This window comes from Pogona vitticeps, chromosome 5 (assembly GCF_051106095.1).
Source record: "Pogona vitticeps strain Pit_001003342236 chromosome 5, PviZW2.1, whole genome shotgun sequence".
Lineage (NCBI taxonomy): Eukaryota > Metazoa > Chordata > Lepidosauria > Squamata > Agamidae > Pogona > Pogona vitticeps.
Window position 1 is genome coordinate 23,176,592 of NC_135787.1, and position 22,344 is coordinate 23,198,935.

At 43.1% G+C, this 22,344-nt stretch overlaps 1 protein-coding gene across 2 annotated transcripts in view; it reads left to right on the forward strand.

Annotated features, from left to right (window-relative positions):
• The first annotated feature begins 707 nt into the window (after positions 1 to 707).
• ARHGEF38 (Rho guanine nucleotide exchange factor 38) overlaps positions 708 to 22,344 on the forward strand; it is a 73,125-nt gene continuing 51,488 nt past the window's right edge. For both annotated transcript variants that reach the window (XM_073001839.2, XM_073001840.2), the window contains exons 1-2: positions 708 to 1,041; positions 7,855 to 8,045. In XM_073001839.2, the coding sequence (XP_072857940.2) occupies positions 840 to 1,041; positions 7,855 to 8,045 (393 nt within the window). In that variant the 5' untranslated portion in view covers positions 708 to 839. The remainder of the gene's footprint in view (positions 1,042 to 7,854; positions 8,046 to 22,344) is intronic.

The following is a 22,344-nucleotide window of genomic DNA, read 5'->3' on the forward strand; positions in this document are numbered from 1 at the left end:
TCCAGCGCTGTTCCTCCTGTGAAACAGAATGAGTCACTTGCCCCAGGCAATTGATTTTGTATGACTTAAAATGGCACCAACATTATACGATTAATGTAAGTTTATTTTATTTATTTATTTATCTATTTTGCCAGAGATTAGAGAGGCACTCCTGGGATTTTTCTGTGCACACCCACCTCCCCCTTTGCTAAAAATAAGTACAACTTGAATCACCTTGAAGGCTGGTTGGTGGTGGTGGAGTTTACTGCTTCACCTCAGGCAGTCTTGAGCTCTATAATCCTTAAAAGTGAGAATGGAAATGCCTTCACCTTGTCCTGCATAACAAAACTAACCATTAAGTGCAAATACCTGCAGACTTTTCACCTGCTTTAGCTAAAGGGGATGAGAGAGGTTCATTGAGTGGGTTCCCTGGCATGTGAAATCAGACCCCCCTGCTCCCTTTTTTGGAATGGATTTTAAAAAAAAAGGCACCTGTATTTCTGTAGTACAGAAGTAAAAAATACAAGGGCAAGGACAGGTGCTCCAGAAGAGGCTTATAAGGGAAGAATAGTCCTTGTTGCTGTGCCATTCCCTGTGCTGCAAGTCTCTCAGGTAACAGGTGTCTGGTTCCCCAGTCAGTGTGCTGAAGGATGACTTCATAAGGGTGGAGTCCTGTGAGGCTGTAGAGGTGGCAGTCAGGTGAGCCAGGTAAGAACTGAACTTCTGCAGGTCTTGGAACGAGACAGGCGACAAATGCAAGAAGCGGCTCCATCCACTCCATTCATCCAAGCAACAGGCAAGCACAACACGCCACCTTCAAGAGGATCAGCTTAGCTTTCAAGCACGGCTTTGTCCTGGAAATGGAAGCCAAAGATCCTGTTGGAAAAGAAAGCTTGGGGGCCAAAAAAAAGAACTTGCCCTTCTTAAGGCACAGGTTCTACATGCTGGAGAGGAGGAAGACCGACACGGTGGTGGAGAGTGGCATTTCTGGAGACCACAACAGCACTGGGACTTTAAGGAGGAGTCAGTCAGACAGGAGTGAATACAGCCAGAAATTACAAGGTACTGGGAGGAGTGGGAGAGGGAAGTAGGAAGGACGAAAGAATCTAGTGACATAAGCTTTGACATAAAACATGGCATAAACTGTTGTGGACTGCAACTCACTGAACCGGGCTGGATTCCACCAAAGTTTATGCCACAGGAAACATGCTAATCTGTATGGTGATGCAATGCTCTTTATCATATCCATATGGTGTAACCATATCAAAGCAGTTCTATACTATATATATCTTGCAGGTTGGTGGACAGTATGATACAAGTTGGAGGGCAGCCTTTGAGAGACTAAATGCAATTGCAGCAAATGGGAAAGAATTTTATTCTAAAATAATTAACGATTAAGCACAACCACTTACTAATTTTGTAAAAGGGGGTTTACTAACTGAATATGCCACTAAGCTTAGCAGGGGCCGCGTGTGGCATCTGATCCACCTCCTCACTCTGAGAAAAGGTATGTAATTAAATGCAGATTTGCAGTACAGCTGTGATACTTTTGTACTGTAACATTTTATTATGCATCAAAGGTCGTTTTCAATTTTTTAAAAAACTGAAAACGTTAAAATGTGCAGACTTCTTAAGATACACACACAAATAAAATAACTGGAAGTAAAATTGTGTTATGGGGCTGCAAGCAGGTTGCTTTGGTTTGGGCACTGTCTTGTTTAGACCTTAAACATGAGATTTGAGGCCACATTGATTTTTCACCTCTGTGCCCTTGAGGTGAGTGACATTTTATCTTATATATACCTCTCTGGAGAGAAGTCTGTTGTTATCTTTTGTGGATGCGGCAATCCCCAGTGCTCTTTTACTGTAATGTCATCCCCATGACTTGAGCAGAATTCTGTTCTGCATAGCAAGGTGAGATCAGATATACCTGGAATGGTGAAAGACATGAGGGGGGGGACTTTTATTTCCTAAAACAATAATCCTTTAGAAAAAATCAAGGCTATATAGCAGAAATCTGCTCCTTTGCAAGCTTACTTGGATGCAAATCCCACCAAATTCAGTCAGACTAATTCCCAAGTAAAGAGGCACAGGATTGCTGCCAAAAGGTTTTAAGCAATGATCGCCACCTGTTATTTACACGTCACCTGGCTGGAGGTATGTTGTCTATAAAAACTACATTGTAATACTGAACAGGTTTGGTTACACTGTCCAAAAGTCATGTCAGGCAGGCTCCCCTCTTCCCCAGCACACACACACACACAGTCGGAACTAGCTCTTAATGAGGAACAATAGTGTAGTTTGTTCTCAACAACCTCTTCCTCCTTTCCGGGCTCCTGCCCTCTGAGGCCTTTTTAAAGGACACTGTAGTATACACACTGCATTTCCTTATATGCAAAGGCTACCTGGCAGAATAATCTGGTTTACAACACATTCCTGGAAGAAATGGGAATACCACCTGTTCAGTTAGCTGTTTGTTAAGACTATGTCCTGCTTTACCCATAATTCAGGGATACATCTATCACTCCCACCTAATCATCCAGTCTATTCAACAACTACAGTGCCTTGTTTCCTTATAATAGGATCTAGTTCCTGGTGCACACAAGTTAGAGCTTACCTGCCAGTTGGACATGCTCCAGTTTGCTTGGGAATCGGATTTTACCATTTTGCATAATATCCTGTTGGATTTCGTAACTGCTGAGAGTGTCTTCCGATTCCGATGGGCGAATAGAATGGCATGTGGCTGCATGCCAATAAAATGTACAACTGTGCATTAGTCCCACTTTACAGGGGATGGTTCTCTACTGGCAGCTCTGCCAAATTAATCTTTGATGAATTTTTAAGACCCACTCAATCAACTTGTGTTTACATAAAGAAAACCCCACAGTGCTAGGTTTTGGACAGGCTATGGGCAGGGTGCTCCTACAGCCCTCCCTCTCATGGGACATCTTCCTCCATGCTGCTGTTGCATCAGCTGCAAGAGGTTTTGTGCCATTGAAGACCCTAAGCCTCCAGCATATAGGTGTGGATTCCTAAGTGCCCCATACCACAAACATGGTCCTTTAAGAGCAGTGTGGAGTCCAGAGTGTTACCATCTCTGTGGAGCAGATGAGTTAGTAACCAGCAATAAGTACCTCTCGGTTTTTTATGACTGGACTTGCTGGAAAAATCAATGCTTTTTCAGAATATTTTCAGAGCAAAACAGTATTAGGTTCAAAGGCAGGTTGCTGCAATGGACTATTTTTGATTATCTTGAAGTTCCTCCCAACTATTCTGTGGCTAAAATCTAGTCGTAAATTAAAACTAGAGCAGACCCATTGATTCAACGGGCCTATTCTAGTTGTAACTTACTACTGAGTTTCAGCCTCTGAGTCTTTGAAAGCTGTAATATCCATAGATATCAGGAAACATTTACATCACAGCAAGGATCTTGCAAAGATATCAGCCGACAAACATGAGTTAGTGGTTATGTCAGTCCAGGTGTGTGCATGAGTGTGTTTGCATGCATGCACAATCAAATTGATTCCAACTTATGCCAACCCTTTCCAGGGTTTTCTAGGCAGAGAATATACAGAAGGGGTTCACCATTCCCTTCTTCTGAGGGTGCCCTGGGACTGTGCAGCTTACCCAAGGCCACACGGGCTGGCTCTACTCGTAGGAAGCACAGTGAGGAATCAATCTCAGGCTCTGTAGCTGGATACCTAAACCACTTGTAGTTAAATATTTGTCACATTTTATTACCTTGGAGCGAGTCTGACTTTCACTGTGTGGGTGAATTCCTCATGGAATGCTTTATTGAATCATTTCAATACAATTAGATGGTGTGACCACTGTGTTTTGGTGGTGTATCAAAACATACTCTATAACTTTCAGAGAGAATAATGATTGTAGAATTTATGCAGGTTCCAGACTTTACAAATCACCACACAATGTAGGAAGAAAACGCTGGTCTGAGGCCACGGCAAACAGTTCTCAGTGGGGATATTCTTTTTTTATCCCTGGCAAATTTTCTCCTTTTTATGGGGTTTTCAGCACTCCAGAGAGTGTTCACACAACTATTCAAAGAATCTAAAGTCAGGGGACTGAAATCAAATCTTTCTGGGAACTGTTAGATGCCTTTTTAATATCTATTCCCAAAAAGCTGTTCATTGAAAAGACAAATCTGGTGACTGGGGTTTTGGATTACCTGATCATACATGTATCACTAGAACTGATCGTAGCAGAGCAATCTCAGATTCTATAGCCATGCATGCCAGGTCATGGGAATTACCACATTTCTTCTCTTCAAATACACTGGAAAAAGAAGATATCAAAAGAGAGAGACGTATCCTTGGCCTATTTTTTGAATGCAAGTTCTCTAGCATGTTGCTGATGTAGTTGGGAGGCAACTGGGATCTCTTCAGACAACTCACGAGTGGGCTGCAGGATCATATGTATTCCTCCGTTTTCCTCATCAGCGTTAGTTAAAGTTAGTTGCTTCAGAAATCTGAGTTGCAAGCCTTAGCTAAGATCTCAGTCAGCAAGTATATTAACTATGCTTAATGCTCATTAGTGTCCTTTTTATCTAGTATCTTTTAACCCCTTGTTCAAAGAGATCCTGAGATTGGCAGCATAAGGTAAAGTGGACATTGATATTTCAAATTAGTGTTGGTGTTTAAAACATTTAAAAATGTCTTTGAGAATGGGCATTTTACTATGCATTCTCGGAATTAACATATAGCGCAGAACTGTGCACTTTAACACAGGCTACTATATAAAAAAGACAGAAGCATTTGAAATATGGATTTATCACAGGATGCTAAGAACGTATTGGATCCAGAAATTGACGAGCAAAAGCAGTATTAACTAAAAGCCTGTTGCATAAGTTACACCTTTGGAACATTGGCAAATGTTATCAGCGAGGAAAGATTTGCAGGAAATAAAGAGTTTGTCACATGGGTTGCCCAACCAGCCTAGGACTGGAGTCATTGCATATGAACTGTAGCCTTCTTCCACCCCGGATCTCACAGCTTGCACCCAGTGAGACAGATTAAACAGACGTCAACACTCCTTAGAGCTGCTGGAACCAAAATCAGAACAGCTATAATACTGGGCGATCTCCAGGAGGATAGGAATGAGAGGAGGAAGAAGAATGATGTCCATTTAGAGCAGGGGTGGCCAACCTCTAGAGTTTGGGGGGGCTGCACATGCCCATCCCTGCATTTGAGAGGGCCACACCCACTCCCACAACATCATTCTCATTGTTTTTCTTACAAAACATTGGAAGGAGATTTAACTTCTTACATCTGCTAGAGGTCCACAACACGTGTTAAACAATCATGTAAAGGTCTTTTACATTGGCATGGTTTACAACTTGGAAAATTGATTCTCCCGCCCTTAGAGAGCACAAGGTTCTTTTGGAGCTCAATTTCTTTTCAGTTTTTTCCCACATTCAGGCTACATGCTTCCAGCCCCTGAGTTAGAGGTTAATCACTGAGACTCTTTGGGGAAAGGCAGGGAACATTGTCTGTGGCTAAAAGATGAAAGGATGGAGAAAAAACACTTAATCATATAGTTCACTCCTGATCTCTCAGACAGGTTAAAAGTTTGGATACCACACAGCCCCAATTTTTGTTTTTTGTTTTTGTTTTTTTAAACACTAAAACCATCTCCAGAATCCACCAGCCAGCATAGACAAAATATGGCTACAAAAATTATTCTTACAACCTCACTGCTTGTTTCTTGTGTTTATGTCTGGATGGGTTTGTCTGAGACCTCAAATAATGAATTTAAGGCTACCACCAATCTGCCTATCCTGAAATCCCAGGTTTGTGGGATGTGTGGAGAAGAGAGAGGAGAAAAGAGATAAGGCTGCTCTTCGCAAGTGTGATGCAAAGCACAACTTGTTACAATTACAACTTGCATAAACCACACAGCTTGGGGGGGAAACCATTTTATTTCTGTGTTATCATAGCTTCTTGAAAATATAGGAGGGGAGAGAATAACCCAAAATGCACTACATTCTGTGCCTACTGCCAGATTTTCAGTGGCACAATATTTTTTTTTCATGTTACTTTTTAAAACTCTGCATACTTGCAAGGCTGACTTGTGTGCCTGAATGGAATAAGCCTTCTCCCAGTTTGCTCCTTCGTCCAGTGGAAAGACTGGAAAATCCACACCTGAGTGGAGCTATCCTGGCTTAGGACCCTCCCCCTCAACTAGCCTGTCTCTCCAGTGCCCCAGACACATAGACATCTTCGGCTAGCTGATTTGCTGCCGAGAGCCTGGAGCAGGACTGCTTACCAAGGGCTTTGCACCCCATTAACATTTTTTTGCAAGTTCGGCTGTCACTTGGAGGCCCCTTTACACCTGGGGAGGTGAGTGTGGAGATTTCTACGGCATGGCTTTAGAAATGATTTATTTTTTTACTGTTTTTATTGCTAATTCCATCACCCACCCATCCCCGCTTTCTTTGCAAAGGACACAGGTAGCTACCTTATTTGGTATTGTCATTTCTTGGGAAGAGCCTCACCGGCATGTAACCTGACACCTCCAAGGACAAGCAAACCTGGCACCTATTGTATTGCTTAGTGGCAGGGAGCCAAAGGGATGCTGTGTCTCCCCCCTCCCCAATACCTCTACAAACTGCTGCCGATGCAAATGTATAATAGACAGAGAGGTGACTGCCTTGGCTATGGAGTACGCATTGGGTGACATTCGTCCAACTTTCATTCCATGACTTTTCCAGCAGTGTTTGTAAAATACCTGTCTAAGACATGTAAGCTCTCAACCGAACAAGGTCATAGGTCTGGCTAGTTGGCAAACGAATGAATACCTAAGTTGATACCTTTTTACAGCCAGAGAGTGAAATTCTGAACCTACCATAAGGGGAAGCTTATTATTTGGAGAAGATAAGAACTGCTCCTGATATGTTGTTTACTTAGCGTCTGCATTTATCAGACTGATTCTGTGTTAGTGCCGAAGCTTTTCATCCTTAGAATTTCCAGTAGGGTAACTGCATTAGCTTGCTGCAGCAAGAAAAGACTCCGGTGACTCCTTAAAAACTTACATATTTTATTTGGTGTAAGGTTTTGTTGAGGTTAGCCCCCTTTGCAGTCCACTTGTAGCAAATAAAAAATGCTAGATATTGCAAGGCTCTTGGTTGTTTTGGTTTCCTTAGAGGGTGCATCATATGCTGATCCTAAAAGTCCATGCTATGATGGAAGGAAACAATTTGGCTTAGATCTAAGGGCATTTCAGGATCAGCATATTGGAGTAAAAAAAAGAGTTTGCAATTAATTTACATTTTGTATTTTAATTGATGCAATGTAAATAGAATGTTTGCTTGTGATTATCATCATCTTAGAACTGCAAAAGTGAAAGGAACCCTAAGAATCATCAGCATGTTCTACCGTTCTTTGTGCTTATCATTTATATTGTTTATGTAGGAGTGCGATTGTGCGCATGGTGCTTTGTAGAGGAAATCAACAAACAAAGAGACAACAACAAACAAAGAGAGGAGGGCAAAGAATAAGGGCTGGATAGCCCAGCAATTTTAGGCATCTGCTTAGGGAGTCAGAGTTTGGCAGTTTGGGTGTCCCCACTGTGCCTCTTTGACAGAGCTGGACTCAATGATCCATGAGATCCCTTCCAACTCTCTAGGATATTATTGTTAAAAAAATACCAGGCGCAGTCAATCAAAATTACAAAAACGTTGACTGATATTATATAACAGATACAAATTTTAATCAAAAACCTAAGTAGCTGATGATGATGATAATGACAACCCTAATTCCATTCTGCTGCACAATGTGTATGTCTTTTCTTATTCTGACTTAGACAAAAATATGTTCTCCATCATACAGACATTAATTATACGGTTACTACATTTTATAGAAAAGATGGCACCCCAAGCAGGGTCTTCAGGGCCAGTCGGTTCACCGCTAGAAAATGAAGAGCAGCGGAATACACGGATGATGGCCAGAAGGCAGAAAATTATTGCTGAAATGATCCAGACTGAAAAGGACTATCTCAGTGATCTGGAATTGTGCATCAGGATCGTAATTGAGCCCTTGAGAAGAAAGCAGGTAAAGAAGTGTTGGGTTGTTGGGAAGGACTGCACATTGACTAGTATAGGAGTGGCTACTTTTCCAACTCTTGGTGTACTGCAGTTCCTAGCAATCCTAGCCAGCACAGGCACTGGGGAGGAATGCTGGGTGTTGTAGTCCAACAAATTCCCCCCCCCATTTTTAAGTACTGTATTTATTTAAGAACAGGGATGGAGAATACAGAAAATAAGGGGGGAAGAAGGAAAAGGGAAAAAAGGGTTTGGGGGATAGGAGAACATAAAATATACCATCATCCGATTAATTCATATTACTAATACAAATCAACTTTTTGCTTTTTCACCATTTGATTACCCTCCTGCTTTTATCTTATCCTTTAATTTTAGTTTTATTCTATGTTACTCCAACACTGTCTGGTAACTGCTGCCATTTATACCATACATCCCATTGTTCAGTTTCCTTTTGAATTAAACAGTCTTTCAGCCCATCTGACAGAATATCCATTTTTTTCACTTCCCATATTTTCACCATAAGATTCTCTGGTTTCAGTACCTCTGCTTCCTTGAGATTTTTGACATAATGCTTTTTAATTTTGGAAGCTGCATAGGTCACTGGGTAACTCTCTATCCCATTTATGTTACCTGGAGTCATGCCTAATACAGACGGTTCTAAAGTTTGTACAGCTTCATTTAAGTTTTGTTTGGCATCTACTGTCCTCTCTTTCATCCCTTTCATCAAATCTTCTATTTTGCTAAGATTTTCATTCACTTGCTGAAATCCTGTTATTATTATCCTTCGCATATTAATCTGCCATTCCTTTTCTATTTGTTGTACCACTGTTCCAAAACTTTGGGATTGAACAGAGCCAGTCTCCATTTGTTCTCTTGAATTTCTGGAGTCCATCTCAGGCTTTGGCGTTTGTATAGACATTACTATACCCTTAACTGCAGTAATCACCCCTTAAATATCCTTCCACAGTTTCCACAATTTTATCAACAATCCAAACCCCTCATCATGAACCTCCCCTTAGATCTCCCTCCAATCTTTATCCAAATATTATAATGTAAGATAATGTAAGATTAACTTTTAACCCAGCAAATACAGAGTCAAATAGAACCATGGCACAATTTTTTTCCTTCTTCTCCTGAGTTCAGCAAGCTCTATTATCAGACTCACACGCAGTCCGCAATCCGACAGACAAAACAACAATCACCAAGTCTCAAACTGTCCAGTAGTTGTCTTTGAAGCCCGTCTTGCGATTTTCATTAACCCCTTGATACTCCTTGGTCCAGTCGACCACGTCAGCTCCCTTCTCCCGAGAACCACCAAATTCTATTATTTACAGTTCACAAAATCCAGGGAAAAATGAAGAGAAGCGTGTCCCAGCCAAACTACATTCATCACACTCAAGTCTCTTAAATCCAGTCAGATGGTGTTACTATCTGGGATTCTTTTCCAAAAAACATAAGATTTATTTTTCCGTTTCACTCTCCTGGCTTTGAAATCACCCTGGCGTTTTAAGAGTTCACTTGGAGAGGCTTTAGTTTCGCTTTGAGTCAGACTGATAAGATAAATTCGCCGCTGCTTTTCTTCTTTCAGCCAAATATTTTCATTCTTATTTTCAGCTTAATGAGGCTGTTTCATAAATCAAAGGCTTTGGCGTACTTACTTGTTATATATTCTTAGTTTATATTGATTGCTCTCCTCTCCCCCGGTAAAGGGTTCCTCGCGGCTCAGTGCCAAAGATGGCACCCGCTCCGGTCCATGCACGGTGATTTCTTCAGAGGGAAGAAGTCCGGGTCTGCCTCCCATTCTTCTCCTTCTGCGGCTCACCATCTGCTTCAGAGAGACTTCTCCTAGACTCTCCTTCGATCCCCATTTCAAAAGGGGGATCCTGGACCGGATGGTGTGACAAACCCAGACCTACTGGGATCTGCCACACAGTTTACACTAAGCTGCCACCAACCATTCCCTTTAAGAAGTCACACAGACCAGGGATGGATTTTTAAACAATAAAAAGAATAAGGTTTATTTAAATACACACAGGGAAAAATAAACAATCAGGTGAATAGGATAAAGTAACGTGGCTTAGATTCACTCATACATACACACAGTTTGGTTCACCCAGAACCTTAACTTAAAGCACAGACCCTGAACCTATCAGTTCTGGCTAACCAATAGACACCTGAACCTATCAGGTTGGTACTCTGACACACAGTAGTACCCTGTCTGACACACAGACTCCCACAACAGCTTCTTCTTCCCAGCTGCTGCTTCGTCACAACCCAGTGTCTCTCAGCATCTCTCTTAGTGTGTCTCCTCCACACACGCATCACATATTTATACAGTACAGCCCCTCCTCCTGATGTCCCGCCTTCCACTCCCCATAGGATGGAACTTTCCCTCCAAACCCATGACAGACAGGTAACATCAGTGCTGTATGTAACACCTCCCCTCTTTATAAGTTGTTTTGTAGGGGGAAAGCTAAAAGTGCTTTTCACCAAAAAACAACCTGTATAAACATACAAAAACAGTTATACATACCATATTATACTTACTTATCCTTATACTCTAAGTTAACCATAGCAATTATGCATTTAAACATTTACCTTATACATTACATCAATTTACCTTTATTCATACAAACCAAATTCAAAACCAGGTACATTTAACTTTTTGTCATCAATATATACACATAGTCCATGTTCTTTCGCCGTCTTCATTCTTCAGGTCTTCTTGACAAGGCGTCAGCAACACAGTTCACTGACCCTCTGACCACCTTCACTTCAAAGTCATAGTCCTGTAGGTTTAAAGCCCACCTCATAAGTTTGCTATTGTGGGTTTTCATTGTCTTTAACCATTGCAATGGTGAATGGTCAGTACACAGAATAAAATGTCTTCCCCAGATGTAAGGCTTGGCCTTCTGGATCGCGTAGACTATGGCCAAACACTCCTTCTCCACGGTTGCCAAATGTCTCTCACCTTTTTGAAGTTTCCTACTCAGGTAGGACACTGGATGCTGGTCACCATTCTCATCCTCCTGGCACAAAACTGCTCCTACCCCGCTGTTAGACGCATCGGTGTAGATGATGAACTCCCGGTCGAAGTCTGGAGCACGCAGGACTGGATAGTTGATTAACGCCTCCTTCAACCTCTGGAACGCCGCCTCACAGTCGCTGGTCCACGGGATGCGGTCATCAGTCTTCTTCCTCGTTAGATCGGTCAACGGAGCCGCAATCTCGCTAAACCTCGGGATGAACTTTCTGTAGTAGCCCACCAACCCAAGAAATGATTTGACCTTTTTCTTGGTGTTGGGTCTAGGCCAATCACGAACAGCTTCTATTTTGGCCTCCAGGGGTTTTATCACTCCTCCCCCTACCATGTGACCCAAGTATTTTATTTCTGGGCTACCCAGCTGACACTTGCTGGCCTTTACTGTTAGCCCTGCTGCACTTAACCTCTGCAGCACTAACTCCAGGTGTATCAGGTGATCTTCCCAGGTATTACTGAAGATCCCTATGTCGTCAATGTAGGCCACTGTAAAGTCACTGAGCCCTGCCAAGGTCTGGTCCATCAGCCTTTGGAATGTGGCTGGTGCATTTCTGAGACCAAAGCTCAGGACTCGAAACTCATAGAGACCAAAAGGGCTGCAAAAGGCAGTCTTTTCTTGATCCCTGGGATCAATTCTTAATTGCCAATATCCCTTTACCAGGTCCAATGATGAGATGAACCGACAACCCCCTATGGTTTCAATCAGGTTGTCTAGCCTGGGCATTGGGTAGGCATCAGGAGTGGTTACACGGTTTAATTTCCTGTAATCGACACAAAACCTAATGCTCCCATCAGGCTTGTCCACAAGGACTATCGGAGAGGACCAAGGACTAGAAGAGGGGACGATTATGTTCTCCCTCAGCATCTCGTCCAGCTCCTTCCGCACCTTGTCCCTATAGGGTCCCGTTACTCGGTATGGGGATACTGCCTGCGGGGGTGCATCCCCTGTGTGGATCCGATGCATCACTCCCTTCACTATCCCCGGCTTGTTGGAAAACACCTGTTGATATTTACTAAGCAGCATTTTTAGTTCTTGCTGCTGGTCTTGGGTGAGTGCAGGACTGATCTTTACCTCCTCTGGGTTGTATTTTACTTCCCCTCTACCCTCCCAGAAGGGTAATTCCGCTTCCTCACTCTCAGCTGCTTTTATCGCGAATAAAACCCTCTGCTCCCCTCTGTAGTAGGGTTTTAGGGCATTCACATGAACCACCCTCCTTGCTTGGTTCTCCTCCTGCTCTATTAGGTAGTTCAGGTCTGACATCTTGGAAATGACCCTATATGGTCCTGCCCATTTGAGCTGCAGTTTATTCTCTCTGCAGGGCCTAGGCCAAAGCACTTCCTCCCCTGGGTCAAAGTGCCTCTCTCTAGCTTTGTGGTCATACCATGTTTTCTGTCTGACCTTCTGAGCTTGCAGGTTTTCTGCTGCCAGCTCTAGATTTCGCTTTAGGTCATTCATCAAGGTGTCTATGTAAGTCACAACGTCTTGTGGGTCCTCCTGGGTGATCTGCTCCCAATTTTGCTTGATCAAATCAAGGGGCCCTTTCACCCCTAAGTGTGCAGCAGACATGTCAGAGTGACCCCTTTGTAAGATCATGGGGCGATACTTTTCAGGTACCACCAGCTGACTTCTGATCCCATCTCCCCCTTTTGAGATATTCCTCGGGGTTTCTCTATATAAAATCCCCTTTTTCTCCAGAAATCTCACTGGGGTTTCAGGTGTTAGCTGGGCGTCAGTCACCTGTTCAAAACACTTTTGGAGAGTGGCGTCTGCCTTTTGCTCGTATCCAAATCTGCTGTCTGTGGTTAAGGTTTCCACCACAGCTTCTGAACTCCCCTCTGCTTCCGTCTCTGGCTCATCATTACCCCCCTGAACTGTCCCTGTGGTGGCTTGTGAGCGTGTAATCACTAGCACCCGTTTCACATGTTCAGCCAGGTCATTTCCCACGAGCACGGCTGCTGGCAGAGTCGATAAGATCGCTAGCCGCCAATCTCCCCTCCAGCCTTGAAAGTTGACAGGTACCTCTGCTACTGGCAGAGAGATTACCTGCCCCTCAATCCCTGCCACCTTCATGCTCTCATTTGGGATTATAAACTCCCTAGGAATAATATCTGGATGGCACAGGGTTACCTGGGAACAAGTGTCCCGCAGCCCCCTATACTGACGGTCAAGTATTCCTACGTCCACCCCTGCTGTCTCAAACAACTGAGAATCTGTTTTTATCAGCAAGCAGCGCTTTACCTCTATAAGAGGACCATTTTCCTCAGCCTGATCAGCAGAGGTAGCTGTTCCAGACTGAGTAGTCATGGCAACAGGCTCCCTCTGTGACACTGAGCCTTGCTCTTTCTGGACACAGAACACAGCTTTTGGCTTGGTCCCACTAGAATTCTGAGGCACCATTCCTTTTAGCTGCTTTAATTTCTCACACTCTGAGATTAGATGACCCTTTCCCTGACAGAAATAACATTTTCTGGTGTATTTTGATTCTCTCTCATCTTGTTTTGGTTTTCCCTCCAAAATCTGAGGTCTTAGTTTCATGTCTGAGGGCTTCCCTTCACCATGGGCCCCTCCCCCTTGCTGGCTTTTCCCTGGTCCCTGAGAGTACTTGCTGTAGGTTTCTTTGGGTTTACCTACAGATTTCCCCTCACCCAAGGGCTTTCTTATTTGGGAAATAAAATCTGCGATCTCTGCGGCTGCTGCCACAGATTTCGGTTTCCTTTCCCTCACCTGGAATTTCAATTCCCCATGCAGGACTGAATAGAACTGTTCCAGCGCTATCAAATCTTTAAGCTGCTCATAGGTCTCTGTCCCCTCCTGCGATAGCCATTTCTCAAGCAGCCTCACCAATTGGGCCCCCACTTGGGTAAAAGTCTGCTCTGGCTTCTTGGTGAGGGACCTGAATCTTTGTCTCAGCTGCTCCGCATTTATCCCATGTCTTGCAAACACCAGTTTTTTAAACTCTGCAAAATCTTTCATCAGTTCCTCAGGCATCTCGGCATAAACCTCAGCCAGGCTACCACTGATTAAAGATCGCATGATGGTCATCTTCTCAGTTTCCCTCACTGAGAAGTCCACAAACGCTCTTTCCACTAAGGAAAAGAACACCTCGGGACAATCTCCCTTGTGGTACACAGGGAATTTCTTCAGGTCAGCTTTAGACAGTTGGCCTCCCTCAGAATCCCTATTATTATTATTGTTCTGGTTCATCATTTCCAGTTTTCTTAATTCAAACGCCATTCTCTCTCTCTCCATTCTTTCTTCCCTCTCCATTCTCTCTCTCTCTCTCTCTAATTCAAATTGCCTCTGCCTTTCCCTTTCCCTTTCCTCCACTTCAAATTGCCTCATCCTCAGTTCGTGCTGTTGGACTATGAGCAATTTTCTAAGTTCTGGGTTCTGCTCTCCTGTGCTGTCACCTTGCACTGAGCCAAATTCATCCTCAGAACCTTGGTCAATCTGGGGGTCTTTCACTTCACCCATGTCTGTTACTTGGCTTCGAGTCAAGGGCATAATCCCCCCTCAGAACAGGCTGCTTTAAAAAGTCAAGCCTCAAAATAAAACGACCACTTTTTTCCTCTTGCCTCAGAACCAGCCTTCCCTAGAGATTGCTGCTGTTCTTCAGCACTAACTTGTAACAGTATCGAGTCAGAGCCTACCCCCCTCTGCTGGGCCTCTCAGCTGGCAAGCTAGCTCACTGTTACTACGCAGTTTTGCCTCAGCTTTTTCCCGCCAAAACTAGGCTGCCTCAGAGCACCTTAATCTAAGTCTCCCCAGTTGGCACGTTCTTCTACTAGCGCACCTCCCCGTGAGGTACACCTAGAAGATTACCTACGCGCCTCAGACTGTCCCTGACTAGACCCCCCTTGCTCTGGGCACACTTGCCAAGGCTTTGCTGGACCGCTGGACAACTGGACCAGTCGTATCCCACACGCTGGACACCAATCAATGTGACAAACCCAGACCTACTGGGATCTGCCACACAGTTTACACTAAGCTGCCACCAACCATTCCCTTTAAGAAGTCACACAGACCAGGGATGGATTTTTAAACAATAAAAAGAATAAGGTTTATTTAAATACACACAGGGAAAAATAAACAATCAGGTGAATAGGATAAAGTAACGTGGCTTAGATTCACTCATACATACACACAGTTTGGTTCACCCAGAACCTTAACTTAAAGCACAGACCCTGAACCTATCAGTTCTGGCTAACCAATAGACACCTGAACCTATCAGGTTGGTACTCTGACACACAGTAGTACCCTGTCTGACACACAGACTCCCACAACAGCTTCTTCTTCCCAGCTGCTGCTTCGTCACAACCCAGTGTCTCTCAGCATCTCTCTTAGTGTGTCTCCTCCACACACGCATCACATATTTATACAGTACAGCCCCTCCTCCTGATGTCCCGCCTTCCACTCCCCATAGGATGGAACTTTCCCTCCAAACCCATGACAGACAGGTAACATCAGTGCTGTATGTAACAGATGGTTCCAGTTTTTTCCAGAGAGAGCTCTTCTCTGGAGTTACTGGCAGTGCCGCAACAAAGCCCCGCCTCTCGTAGTCCAACAAATTCTGAAGGGCTACTGTTTTCCGACCACTGGCCTATAATACACATTCAACATCATTCTTCCTGCTAGAGGTGAGAAATGACTCCTGGACTGATACAAAATGACTGCCTGTGATCCCATGGTTTTAGATCTTCAATGGTGTGCACGTTAAGAAACTATGCACAGGAATCTTTTAAGGCTCATAAGGTTCCAGTAAAGAAAGACAATAATGCTGTTTTCTTGGACACTGACTATGAATAGCTTTGATTCAAGTGGGTGAAATATAGCAAATTAGGACAAAGAGTGAGAGTGACGGATAAGCTTAACCTTTCTCACCATACCTGTTTTCTACAATCTCTTTGGGTAAATAGCAGCAGCATCTCTCTACTTTACATAGTAAATTATAATATTCATATTTACTTCTCCATATTACACTCTGGCTCTGCATATTAAATTCTCAATTTAAGATTTAAATGCACAGTCCTCCCTGGCCTCATTCATGTGATGCATGTGCATTGCTCGATTCCTTTACATTTGGTTATTACGTATGCAGTGACAGGAAGCTGAGTGATGTGACATTATTGAAAAGCTTTGTGTCTAACTAAGATAAGATGAGATTTGGGACTGGTTTGGACATAATGCAGAATTGTAATTTAAACTTTGGGGAAGTGTGCAAGCTTGAATCTCAAACAGTTTAATTCACATGGCAGTCAACTATGGTTTACTGAAATGAGTCAGAGATGGGTTAAACTAGGGTATATTGCTAATTTTAGAAAATATGTTATTTTATTAAATTTTTCAAACACAGGACTGTAACCAAAACAGACAAGAAAAAAAAGGAAAATCTTTAAAAAGACCACACAGACAGACAGACAAACAAACAAACAAAAATACATAAAGCTGAAATCTAATTATTGACAAACGGTTCAATTTTAACACTTTTTTCAATTTACAAGTAAAAGAGGAATTAATTAATGGGCTGGAGATTTTCTTTATCATTCTTTATATTTCAATTTGTATTTAGTCCATTTTACATAATCTGAAGACCTTAAACATACGTTCAGTACCTTTCCGATTTGTATACAAAATGAAATCATGAAATAAAATCTGGTATTTAATACATTAATGTATAAATTCAACCAATGTGCTGGATAGCTCAGTGGTTTAGGTATCTGTCTGTGGAGCCAAAGGTATGGAATTCCATTTCCCCCTATGTCTCCTGTGAGCAGAACCAGCATGTGTGTCCTTGGGCCAAAAGCTGCACAGTCTCAGGACCACCTCAGAAGAAGGGAATGGTGAACCACTTCTGAGTACTCTCTACCTAGAAAATCCTGGAAAGGGACACCATAAGTCAGAATTGACTTGATGACACATGATTATTATTATTAAATTACAACCAGCAGGGTGTATACAGACACATGTGATGGTCATTCTCTCTAGTGTCACAGTTTTGGGAAGAGTATTTACATAAATGCAGCAACCCTTAGGGAGAATTCCTTAAAACTATTACCTGCATAAAGTACCACCATTGTAATTGTTTTAAGGAGCTCTCCCTAAGGGTTTTTGATGCGGTTTTCCTTAATTGGCCTTTCCATAATTTGTTCCGTATGGTTATGTTTTGCTGGCTTGTTAATAAACCCTGGTTTAAGCTGGGGCTGTGCACAATCCCAATTTGATGTGGTGAGCAGTTTGGCTAGTAGGATCAGAACCTTATGCAGGTCAAGAGATCCAGATCCTTCTTAGTGCACCCTGGTCGTTCCCCCCCCCCCCAAACCAAGTCATGAGTCAGAAATAAACTTCTGTGACTCTCACTCCCTTGAATGGGGAACCTACTTGGAGGTAACTTTGTGGAGGAGCAGTCACTTATTTCCATGAAACCTGAAAACCTGGTAGACATAAAAGAGGGGATTCTCTAGGAATGGCAGACACAAGACGTTTCAGATTCTTGTGGCCGGCAACTCCGAGGGATGCTACTGCCTAGCAGGAATTTAGAATTCAGTATTTAGAAAGGAACACTATAACACTATATCAATCACTGCATGGGAGAGAAGGATAAAAGCAAAAGAGGGATTTAGCCAGTTTTTGTGATCTTAGCCTCCCTTTTACCATCCTTTTTACCACCGTTTCATCGTCCTTTTTACCACCTTCATCGCCATCTGTTTTAATTTATCCCGTTGGTTATCGTATTCGTTTGAATGTATGTTTCATTTTATTTTTATTGTGTTTTAATATTGTGTTGCTTATTTCGTTGTTAGCCACCCAGAGTGGCCTAGTTACCAGATGGTGTGGGGTATAAATCCAATGAATGAATGAATGAATGAATGAATGAATGAATGAATGAATGAATGAATGAATGAATGAATGAATGAATGAATGAATGAATGAATACATACATACATACATACATACATACATACATACATACATACATACATACATACATACATACATACATACATACATACTCTGTCTTAGTGGACAATGCCAGAGACAGTCCAGTGACATTAGCAAGAAGTTTGCTTTGGCAGAAGGCTCCCAGGCAAGACAAAGTCCAAAGGGCAAACAAAATCTCCTCACACACATCTCTGAGGCAGAGGCGAAGAATGAAGTGGGGAAACTAGTCAACACACAGCTGGGCTGCAAATACTTAAAACAGCAATTTGCTACATGGGCGGTGTATAAATTGAACCAATCAGTCAATCAATCTTCCTAGCGAAAGCTATGGGAGTGCCCCTGAGCCATTGTGAGTGGATGCATTTAGCCATCCCCTTTGCCCAAACCTCTTCTCTCTAGAGCCATTTGCTAGCAAAGAGGGTATGAGAACAAAAGCCATCACGTTGTTTTCCCTAGTCTTGACAGTTTTGTGGCCAGTAAGGCCTTCTACAAAGAGGGAGCTATCTTCCAAAAACTGTGCAGCACTCAGATAAATTCACAACCATTCTGAGAACAGACACAGTGCGAAAATGCTCTGCAGAGAAGCACAATGAGTCCCAGGAGATTGTGCTTTAGACAGTGGAGCTAATGGAAGTGCTTACAACAATTATATCTTTTCATGCAGATTTTACTTTGCCGTTCTGCGGTTCATAGGAGACTTCAAAGCTGTCTGGCTACCATTTAGATCGTACACACTGCTTTTCTTTTCCTCTTCCCTAAGCAACAGAGGTAAAACTCTGTTGGGAACCACAATGTACTTGGCAGGCAGCAGTTTTTAACTCACTGATGGGCAACAGGTGTGAGGGAGAAATCCCAGCTTGACAATGGTTGGTACTGCAATTGCACTCTTATAATCATATGTCACTTTGAAGCTGATGCAGGTCATAGCCACTGCTCAAAGGAGCTTTTTCATTTCCTGCCTTTTCATTTAGCTGAGGTCCAGGATAACACCTAAACACTAAAACACATAGCTGCATAGCACATTCTGGGAGCTGCAGTCCAAAAAGAGAGAGAGAGAAATCGGCACACCTCCACTGAACAGAGATTGGCTGCGTGGAGGAAACCTTGTTTGTAAAATGTCAGCAACATTGTCTAGTCTTCCCTGATGTCCAGATGGTTTGTATTACAATTTCTCTTAGATCCATCAACAAGAACGATGGAACTTGTATTCTGTATTCACACATTCATTTCCTACCTTCCTCTCATAAATGGGGCTCAAGATGGCATACAGTTAACTAGGGAAAATACATTGAAAACATATAAGGAATCCAAGTATATATAAATACACACAGTTTAAAAACACAGAGATAAGAACATAAGCCCTGCTGGATCCGGCCAAGGGCCCATCTAGTCCAGCTTCCTGTGTCTCACAGTGGCCCCACCAGATGCCACATGAGACAACTAGATAGCTTTCTCTTGATACCCCTCCCCTGCATCTGGCATTTGGAGGTACCTTCCTTTTAAACCTGGAGAGTATACATCCCCATCATGGCTTGTAACCTGTGATGGACTTTTCCTCCAGGAATCTGTCCAGTCCCCTTTTAGAGGAATCTAGGCCAGATGACATCACCACATCCTGTGGCATGGAGTTCCACAGACTACCAACACGCTGGGTAAAGAAATATTTTCTTTTCTCTGTTCTCACTCTCCCAACATTATGCATTAATTTACATTTTCTTATATTGAAATGCATTTGCCATTTTGCCACCAATTCTCCCAGTTTGGAGAGATCCTTCTGGAGCCTTTCCCTCAGCAAGGCTTGTTCTTCTCTGTGTTTTAAGATTTTATCTTGGATGAGGCTTTCCTCGATCTTCCCTGAAACACACATTAGGCTAACCATCCCATAGTTTCCTGGGTTCTCCCTCCTTCCCTTTTTAAAGATTGGCATGACATGCTATCCTCCAGTCCTCTGGCACTGTGACTGTTTTAAGGGACAAGTTGTATATTTTAATTAAGAGATCAGCAACTTCATTCTTTTGTCCTTAATAACCCTTGGGTGGATGCCATCTGGCCTGGTGATCTTCAGTTTATCAATTAGGTCTAAAGCATCCTCTCTTTTAACCTGTATCTGATTTAACTTATTAAATTTAACTTATTAAACGGGGGGGGGCTGTTCGAGCAGCGGAATCTGCCTAAGGTCTACTGTCGTGTAGATAGATGTGAAGAACTCATTGAATCTCTCTGCAGTCTCCAAGTTCCCCTTTACCTCCCTCACAATCCAGAGGGCCAGCCACTTCTCTGGCAGGTTTCCTGCTTCTAACATATTTAAAGAAGCTTTTATTATTCCCCTTTATATTGCTGGCCATACGTTCCTCAGAGTTTTTCTTTGCCTTCGTATCATCTTCTTATATTTCTTTTGCCAGAGTTTGTGTTCCTTTTTATTTTCCTCATTTGGGAAGGATTTCCATTTATGGAAGGACCCCTCCTTGCCCTTTAAAGCCTCTCTAACTCTGCTCGTTAACCACGCCGACACTCTCTTGGACTTAGTTGCGCCCTTCTTTCTTAGTGGCATATACTTCCGCTGGGCCTCTACTACCGTTGATTTTAGCAGGCTCCATGCACTCGGGAGAGAATGGATTCTTTTTACTTTCCATTTCAACTTCATTCTAATGGGTTTCCTCATCTGAGGGAAATCAAGGCTTTTTGTGTCAGATTTCCTTGACACACTCTCCCCCCCCCAACATGCATGGCAAAAGAGATCACAGCATGGTCACTATTCCCTAGCGGCTCAGTGACATTCAAGTCCCTAACCAGGTCCTGAATACCACACAATATTAAATCCAGAGTCCCCTGTCCTCTGGTGGGCTCCATGACAAGTTGTTCTAAGGCACAGTCATTTAGCATGTCAAGAAACCTGGTCTCTCTTTCTTGACCCAAGCACGCATTGACCCAGTCTATGTGAGGATAATTGAAGCCCTCCATGATTACAATCCTCTCCCTCTTGGATGCCTCCCTGATTTGTCTCCTTGTTTTAAGGTCTCTCTCAAGTTTTTTTATCTGGAGGGTGATAGCACACACACACACACACACACACACACACACACACACACACTATCACAGCACTCCTTGGGCTTGCTAGTTTAACCCACAGTGATTCTATGATGGAATCAAACCTGCTATCCATCTCCATTCTGTTGGATTCTACCCCTTCTTTGACATAGATGGCCACCCCACCTCTAACACGCCTCTCCCTATCCCTCCTGTACAGTTATAGCCTGGGATTGCAGTTTCCCACTGGTTTTCTGAATTCCTCTAGGTTTCCATTATGGCCACTATATCAATGTTATCCCTAGTCACCAAGTGTTCCAGCTCTCTCATCTTTGCTCGGACACTTCAGGCATTTGCATAAAAGCACCTGCGTACAGAGTTTCCCCAAGAAGGGCTGCTTGTTGGTTCTTCTTCTTCTTCTTCTTCTTCTTCTTCTTCTTCTTCTTCTTCTTCTTCTTCTTCTTCTTCTTCTTCTTCTTCTTCTTCTTCTTCTTCTTCTTCTTCTTCTTCTTCTTCTTCTTCTTCTTCTTCTTCTTCTTCTTCTTCTTCTTCTTCTTCTTCTTCTTCTTCTTCTTCTTTTTTACTGGTTCTTATTTCAGTGGACCAACTATCACGTCCTATCACACTCCCAATCTTAATTCCTACACTGTCATCACTTCATGGTTCTCTACCCTCTCCATCCTCATTCCACAGGGATGAGAAGTCCCGAATCGGATGCCCCTCAGCTCCTGTTGGCTTTGCCCCAGAATTCAGTTTAAAAGCGGTTCTGCCACCTTTTCAATATTGTGCGCCCGCAGTCTGGTTACATGTTTGTTCAAGTGAAGCCCATCCCTATTGTAAAGGCCCGGCTTGTCCCAAAATGTTCCCCAGTGCCTAATGAATCTAAACCCCTCCCATCTCATCCACACATTGAGACCCCTGAGCTCCGCCTGCCTAGCTGGCCCTGTGTGTGGAATAGGTAGCACTTCCGAGAATGCTACCTTTGAGATCCTGGCTTTGAGCTTCCTCCCTAAAAAACCTAAATTTGGCCTCCATGCAAGGGGAAAAAACCCCACCCTGTTAAAATCCCTTCTGCAGCAAGCAAGCTCAGTCACTGAAAGCCTGACTGAATTTGAGAAAAGTCTTTGGTTGCTCTTGGAAAGACAAGAGGGAAGCGCCTTCCTTGCCGCCTTCCTTGCCTTGCTTCCCTGTGGAAGCAAAATCCAGAGCCCAAGACTCTGTCGTCCCAACATCTGGAGGCTGCCATGTTCAGAAACAGTTCTTCGGTCGCTGAATTTCTTTCCCTTTTCTGTGTTGATGCTG